This window comes from Coenobita brevimanus, chromosome 101 (assembly GCF_032717465.1).
Source record: "Coenobita brevimanus isolate Jiangsu-jjx chromosome 101, ASM3271746v2, whole genome shotgun sequence".
NCBI classification, from domain to species: domain Eukaryota; kingdom Metazoa; phylum Arthropoda; class Malacostraca; order Decapoda; family Coenobitidae; genus Coenobita; species Coenobita brevimanus.
In genome coordinates this window covers 48,331,534-48,339,732 of record NC_137054.1, presented here as the reverse complement: position 1 = coordinate 48,339,732, position 8,199 = coordinate 48,331,534, and the positions used below count along the sequence as shown (strand labels likewise).

Below are 8,199 nucleotides of genomic sequence, written 5' to 3'. Positions count from 1 at the left end.
TGTATGTTCATATGCATGGATGTGTGTATGTATGTAGAGTATGTATATATATATATATGTTCATGTATATTTATATGTTTATATATTTAAATATATATACATATATATATATTGCCTTAATGACCAGGGGCTCCGGCCCCAATGGTCGATAGTAAAAAAAAAAAAAAAAAAAAAAAAATTAATTCGGGGACTTTGATGAATGGTCGTGGAGAGTTTAGACGTGTTTTTCTCTGGCTCTCCTCTAGTTTTCAGGGCTGCCTCACCGGCATTAGCTTTTTTTTCACCCTTCTGGTGACACTTAGGATAGCTAGTACTAATTTTCCTCCCTACCCTTGCTAGAGATATAAGTAAGTGTCTATATCTATTTACTATGTAAGTAAGATTACCTTTGCTTACTCGCCCACGGAGGGTCCCCCCACTGATCGCTCTGGGGTGTGAATTAACACGATCGGCCCTCCCTGGAGTGGTTTGAGAGGGCAATCTTAGCCATAGGTCTGTGGTCCCCGGTTGTGTGTCCCTTGTTCGTATTACCTCCTCCTTCCCACATCCCCCGTTAGGCGGAAGTGGTCACTAAGGCCGACGCCACTCCTGCCTCCCCCTCCTTCAGGGGGGAGGTAGTCCTGACCGACCTCCCGACTGTCTCACGGACGGACTACCCCGAGACTGATCGGGCCCGGAGTCTCCCTTTGCTTGACATTAATGTAAAATATGGGAGTTTTTGTTTTGTTGCATAAGTGTTGTTTCTACTCCCCTTGTCCAGCCTCAATCCCTTCATTATCAAGAAGGTGATTGATGGATGTGCAGTGAGAAGGTAGAACAGGTCAAAAAACTTGCTAGCGGAGATCTCCTAGTAAAGACTACAAATTCGTCCCAGGTTAAGGGGATTTGATGAAAGATGACCAAATTCCATTGCTATGATGTTGTGCCGACGATCCCTCACTCCATGAATTCCTGCAAGGGAGTCATCACTTGCAGGGACCTCATGGTCATGGATGAGGACGACATCGTACAGGAACTTGCTCATGAAGATGTAATTGAAGCCCGCTTTCATCACTAGATTTTTCCGAGGGCAGGAGGACGAAGACCGGCAACTGTTATATTGACTTTGAGGTAAAGTGACTCCTCCCAACCCATATCAAAGTGGGGTATGAAATTGTTAACGTAAGGACATACATCCCTAACCCACTTCGTTGTTTACGATGTCAGTTATATGGACACCATGAAAAGTCTTGTCGGGACTTCTCAATCAGTCTGTGGTAAGTGCGCAATGCAAGGTGATGATGCTGACCATTGCACATCAGAGGGTGTCAGCTGCTTTCACTGCAAAGGGGTGCTCACTTCACTTCCTCTAGGGATTGTCCCAAGTGGAAGGAGGAGAAAGAGGTCTGTGCGGTGAAGGCGACTGAGGGTGTCTCTTTCTACGAAGCAAGGAAAAAGGGTGAAGGAGTTGCATGCAACTCCTACACCCGAATAGGTCCTATGCTTCGGCAGTGATGTCCCGCCCTGTGATGTGCACTGTGGAGACGCAGACTGATCTCGTGCTTGTTAATCAAGTCACTCACTCTACCTCCACCTCCACCTCGTAAACCTCCTGTTAGATCCAACTCTCTAACTGACATCCCCAAAGCTTCATCATACTCACAGGCCGCTGCTGCTTCTCAGTCAGTCAAGCCTAAATCGAAGCCTGACAAGGACTGTAAAAGCCTCAACTTCACCACCCTTTCAAAGCCACGTCCTCATGTCCTCCGTGCTCCTAGCTCCAGCGAGGTGAGAGGAAGAATAGCTCTTCCTCGGTGGAATCTGGGAGCCTTGTTATTGACCAAAATATGGAGGTTTCCCCCCGTCAGCAAGCACCGGGAAAGGTCCCCCGGTAGCCACTCTGCTCCTGGTCGCTGGGGGCATAAAGAAAACTAAACACACTGGCCCCCTCGTAAATCTTAAACCGCCAAAAGCATTCACTATACTACAGTGGAATTGTAGACGTATTGGGAATAAGTTACAAAATATAGCAATCTTGCTTTTCTATACACAGGCCAGACGTTGTTTGTTTACAGGAGAACGCACCTGGAGGATCGTCCTGATCCTCCACAGTTCAAACACTACCACCCGTATAGAAGATATGAAGGTCACGGAGTTGCCATTTACACACACAAATCCCACACCCACAAACGGAAGTGATTCTAAATTCTACTCTGGAAGCTGTCGCGTGCAGAGTAAAATTGAATAACTTACGTATCTGTCTATTTGCTCTCTGTACTGTCCTCCACATGGCCTCATTGATAGTGATGCTTTAAATTCACTAGTTTGGAACATCTGCCTGGAAATAAGTTAGTGTTGGGTGATTTTAACGCCCATCACTATCAATAAGGGGTAACCTTGAGGGATTTGATGGTCGTGGGGACCAAGTAGCCGACCTAATACTACAGTCCAACCTCTGTCTTCTGAACGATGGTAGAGCGTAACTCGTGTAGATGATCGTACTGGTAACTTTTCGGCCATTGACTTATCTTTGGCAGCTCCCCTGGTATACATTTTCTCCAAGATCTCTCATGGGACCCCTACGACGACTCCTTGGGAAGTGATCATTTACTCCATCTGTCTTTCTTATACACGCGACATCATTAGGGACCCTCCACCTCTCCAAAAAAATTTAACTATAAGAAAGCAGATTGGGGATCCTTCTGCAAGGATTGCCAATTTAGATATATCTGGGGAGACCAGGTAGATGTTAAGGTCCGAAAATATAACTACTTCCATATTACATGCAGCTGAGGCTGCTATTCCCAAGACTTCTACAGTTCATGCGAAGCATAGAGCATGCCATTGGTGGACGCCGGATAGCCGACAAGCTTTAAGAAAACGCAATAGGAGATACAGGATTTTTGATAGTCAGCCCCACTGAGAAAAATTTTATTGCATATAAAACAGGCACGGGCTGAGGCAAGGAGAATAATAAGAAGGGCTAAACGTGACTCCTGGCGGTCCTTTGTGTCCACGGTGACTCATACAACACCAATACATAAAGTCTGGTCCACTATAAGATTATTAAATAATAAACGCCCATACCTCCCTGTCACAACCTTGCAGGTGAATAACACCACCTATGACAGAGCCCGTGGACGTTTGCTAACATCCTCTGCCAGGAGTTTTCCTCATGCTAAGTAGCTCAGCCAATTATGACCCGCGTTTCCAACATCATAAACGCATACGGCTGAGCTACAGATATTAGACTTTGCCACAGAAGACGTAGACTCCCAACGAAGAGTTTACGCTAGAAGTGAACTGCTCCTTGCCCTTAAATCCGGTAAAGACACCAGCCCCCCACCAGACACCATCACGTACGGTATGATCCAGCATCTTAATCAGGACAACCTGATTAAGATGTTAGCATTGTACAATGAGATTTGGGCGTCTAGAACATTCCCAAACTTATGGCACTTTGCTCACGTCATACTAATACTCAAAGAGGCTGGTCGTCTTAAGAATCCCACTTCATTTCGTCCTATTGTGTTAAAATCTTGTCAATGTAAGGTCATGGAACGTATGGTTAATAATAGGCTTCTTTTTGTTTTAGAGCCGAAGAATTTATTAAATGATCAACAATGTGGCTTCCGTAAATACAGAAGTTCACTAGAATCATTTAATGAATTTGGAGCATTGTATTGCAGAGGCATTTGCCAATAAAGAATTCATGATAGGGGTGTTCCTGGACATCCATAAAGCCTATGACATGACCTGGCGACACGGTATATTAATGAAGCTCTATGCTTATGGTTTAAGAGGAAATTTGCCTGTTTTTATTTCAATTTTCTTAGGACAGAACTTTCTATGTCAAATTGCCCCCGTAATGTAACATTGGATATATTTATCCAGGAAAACGGGGTGCCACAGGGAAGTGTGCTTAGTCCTACTTTATTTAGTATTATGATCAATGATATTCTGTCATCAGCTCCCATCCCGAGAATCTTAAATACTCACTCTCACAGCTGACGTGATTGTGCAATGGCAGCACTCTTTCCCGTAATGCAGAAGCCAATTTTCGGCTGGCCGGATTCAAGCAGCCCTTGACTTCGTCCACCAATGGGCCTTGCAGTGAGGATTTAAGTTTTCCGTCCGTAAGTGTGCCGCTATAGTTTTCACTAATCGTTAACGTACCTTAATTTAGTAGCGCTTAACTTTGGATAGATCTAGGCGGTACCTTTTCCAAAATTCTGTAAAATTTTTAGGAATACATTTTGGATCGTAGAATGAATTTTAAACTTCACGTTAATACTTTGCTTGCTCGTTGTGATAAACCGTTAAATGTCCTCAAGTACCTAGTGGGTACTACCTGGGGTGCCGACAGAGAAAATCTTTATTAATGGTGTATAAGTCCCTTATTCGATCAGAAGCTAGACTATGGCGCACACAGGTGTATGGCTCGGCATCTGATGCCATGCTGAAAAGGATTGGATGTGTTACAGAATAAATGCTTGCGAATGTGTCTTGGAGCCGGGTCCAGGTGTACCCGTGTGGCTTGTATGGAAGTGGAGGCGAATGCACCTCCCCTCCGTATTCGCCGTGACCACCTGTCCTTGTCCTACGGCATAAGAACGTTAAGAAAAAGTAATATCGGCAATGTGGCCTGTACCCCCCTGCGTCAATACCACCACTTACTGCGGGGGGTGCGTCGGCCACTTGCTGCTCGCCTCCACTTACTGACTCAGGAGCTTGGTGTGGACCCCAGTGACTGTGACAAGTTGGTGCTTAAAAATATAGCGCCTTGGGAGCCACCCGGCTTTACAGTGGATGTATCATGGCTCCCAGCACCAAAGGCCAAGGCGCCGGAGGCGGAGGTCCACCACTTGTTTCGTAACATCATTGTTCGTCACTTGGGGTCCCATCAATTGTACACCGACGGCTCCAAGTCGAGTGAATGTGTGGGTGCAAGTGTGTGGTCGACTGGAATGTTGCCCTCAGGTATCGGTTGCCGACTCATACATCTGTGTTTACTTCAGAACTCTTTGCTATTGACAAAGCCATAGATCATGATGCTCTCAATTCTAGGCATGACTCATTTGTGTCATATTTTCAGATTCAAAATCAGCCCTTCAGGCAATTGCATCATTGTACTACGGACTCTCACGAGATCCAGGGACCGCATCGTTAACAATAAGTTGCATTCATGGCAACAAGTCATTCACTCTGGATCTGGGTGCCTGGTCATTGTCGTATCTATGTGCAATGAGCAGCCTGACTTACTTGCAAAGTCGGCTGTAGAGCTCGAGGAGACTTGGGACGTTCCTCGTGGCATTCTACGGTCGAAGTCTACTCTCTCGGAAAAGTAATCAATAAATCTTCTGTGGCAAAGTCAATGGACCAAACTAAATATTCCAACTTGTAAGCCGTACCTGGGCGACTGGGACACTGCCAACCCGTCCCAGTCGCCTAGAAGAAAAAGTGTTGGCACGATTACGACAATGCCACCATTGTAACCCACATAAAACGTCATATATGGAGAAGAGCGCTTCCCACCGCACTGTGACATCACTGTAATGCGGTGTTATCTATTAGTCAGTATCATCCTGCGCTGTCGGCGATTTATTCGTGAACGTGCTTCACTTATAAATTACTGCGGCGCAGTAGACGTCCCTTCACCCTTTCCACCATCCTGGGTGATGTGAGGACATTGTTATGACTGATAAATTGATGGCTTTTCTTGAGAGAGACCGGACATGATCAGAGTGATGTGACTTTTTTACTGCGTGGTTATTGTTTTTATGAAGAGTAAATATGTATATATTGTAATATTAATTAGGGTTGACAGTTGACATAATTTTAAATAGTTCCTCCTCCCCACCGATCTATTTCTAATATAGATGTCCCCTACATTAAGCCAAGTTCCTTGCCTGACAGTCACCAGCCCAGTATGAGTGCAAGTGGCTGTCAATATAGGAAGGTATTGGGCACTTGTAGTCGATGGTGGTCTGCTGGGCGAAGGTTCTTTCACTTTTTTGTACAAATTATGTAAAAATACATTATATTATCTTGCCTAAGTTGTTCTAATTAGGGACGACTTAGCTGACGTAATATGGAAATGTTTCCTGACTCGTCTGGTTCCCTTTCATATATATTGATGTCCCCTATATTAGGTTGTGCACTCGACTGACAGTGACCAGGTGATGAGTGCAGAGTGTGTCATGTATAAAGGCATTACATATCTGCAGTCGATGAGTGTTCTGTTAGTCGAGGGTATTTTTAATTAGTGTAGGTCTAGCTATTAGTCTCTGTACAGGATTTAGTATAGGTTAGCGATTTTGTCTGTTAGGTGATTTAGTTTTAGGGTCTTTAGATTAGTTTTTTCTTTATAATATAAGGTATAAAAATATAAAACCAAGAAAAAAATTAAAAAAATAAAAAATACAAAAAAAATAAATAAATAAGATTAAAATCACATTATATATATATGTACGTTTGCATGAAAATGTGTCTGTATGTATGCATGGAAGTGTGTGTGTGTGTGTGTGTGTGTGTGTGTGTGTGTGTGTGTGTGTGTGTATGTATGTATATATATATGTTTTTATATATATGTATATATATATAAATGTATATACATATATATATATATATATATATATATATATATATATATATATATATATATATATATATATATATATATACATGGCCTTAATAACCAGGGGCTTCGGCCCATTTGATGGTTTGATAGGCCGGGAAAAAAAAAAAAAAAAAAAAAAAAAAAGCATCATTCATTCCCAGTCCAGCTCTCGCCCAAGGCAGACGTCTGATGTGTCTGAAGTTCTTAGCTCCTGAGCTTTCCACTGTCTCACGCCACACGACCCGTTGAGGTGGGGCATCTACTTGGCAGTAGTTCGAAACCGCCAGGGAGCCAGTAAGATCAGTGGGTGCGGTGGTTTTGGTTCAATGTGAAGTCTGGAGTACGGGTTCATCAGCGCCCGGGACACCGGTGTTGATGTTTACTCGTTACACAGACTCGGGATCATTGCACCAAATCCCCGACACTTTCGGCGTTCTCTTGGCGAGGGTGAAAGCAGTGGAGTTTCGTCTCCGTCAGTCTCCTAAGGGTCCTGAGGCCCTAGTGATGTCACTGGGCCTCGGGGTGCTGCTGTGCAGAGGGCTCTGCCACATGCACAGCGGCGCCCTATGGCCCAGAGACGTCGGCCTCACAGTCCCTACAGGTGCTCTGGGGAGACGGAAACCTCTCCATGCATGTTTCGATGTGTGTCGCCACAGCACAGGCTTTTAGTGGGGGTGAGGCAAGGGCTGTTTCTTGCGCGTTCTCACTCCCTCAGATTTTCGAGGAGAATGGGCTACCAGAGCCTTGCCATCCCTCGGAGGCTTTGCCGGCGATCTACATTTCGATCCTTCGTCAGGAGCGTCGTCCCCGGCGGCCGCAGTCGCAGCCACGGCCACGTCCACCTCGGCCTCGCACTACACCGCGGAGAAAGGCTGCGATTGGATGGCCCCCATCAACAGGGCGACTGGCTTGACTGACCCTCCGATCACCAACCCCGGATCCGATCCCATTTAGACGGCTATGGAATTAGACCACAATCACCGTTTCTGCTGAGGTACACCCCTTGCCTACCGCAGCTGCAGGAGACCAGGGCTGCCTCACCTGAGTCCAGTCTGACGATTCCTTGGATCATCAGGGCCCTTCCTCTGTCCAGGACTCCTCCATCTGCTGCTGAGGTTGTGGCCCTTACGCCTGCTGCTGTGCCCGTGGCCTCGCTCTCTACACCTGTGGCTGTCCCCTGATCCACTCTCCTCATCGCCCTGAGCTCGTTGCGATCTTGCCCCCCATCCTTGCTGAGACAGCTGCTGTCGATCCTGGGTAGCTGCTCGTGAGTTCCTAGAGGCTGAACTCGGAGCGTGGCTTGGTTGAAGCCATAGAGAAGATGAGGGAGAGCAATGATCTAGGCTGCATCCATCTAGCCTACGAGACCATCAGGGGATTTGCTCGATTTACGTAGATCTCGATCGGGACTCAGAATATACCGACATCGAAGATTCTGATGAGTTGCCTTGAGATATACCACCCTGCTCCAGTTGTTGCAGCTCGTGACTGCCCCTCTGGCCTCCTTTACGCTCGTTTGTCCCCGCTTTTTTTTTTTTTTTTTTTTTTTTCTTTCGCTTTGTGCTTTTTTGGTTCTGCTTCTCCCTAGCGGGCTCTCAGTT

At 45.7% G+C, this 8,199-nt stretch overlaps 1 protein-coding gene across 1 annotated transcript in view; it reads left to right on the top strand.

The window, feature by feature from the left end:
• LOC145415023 (reelin-like) overlaps positions 1-7,515 on the top strand; it is a 45,101-nt gene extending 37,586 nt beyond the window's left edge. The window contains exon 7 of the mRNA XM_080284440.1: positions 7,314-7,515. Within this exon, the coding sequence (XP_080140566.1) occupies positions 7,314-7,515 (202 nt within the window). The remainder of the gene's footprint in view (positions 1-7,313) is intronic.
• Positions 7,516-8,199: the final 684 nt, after the last annotated feature.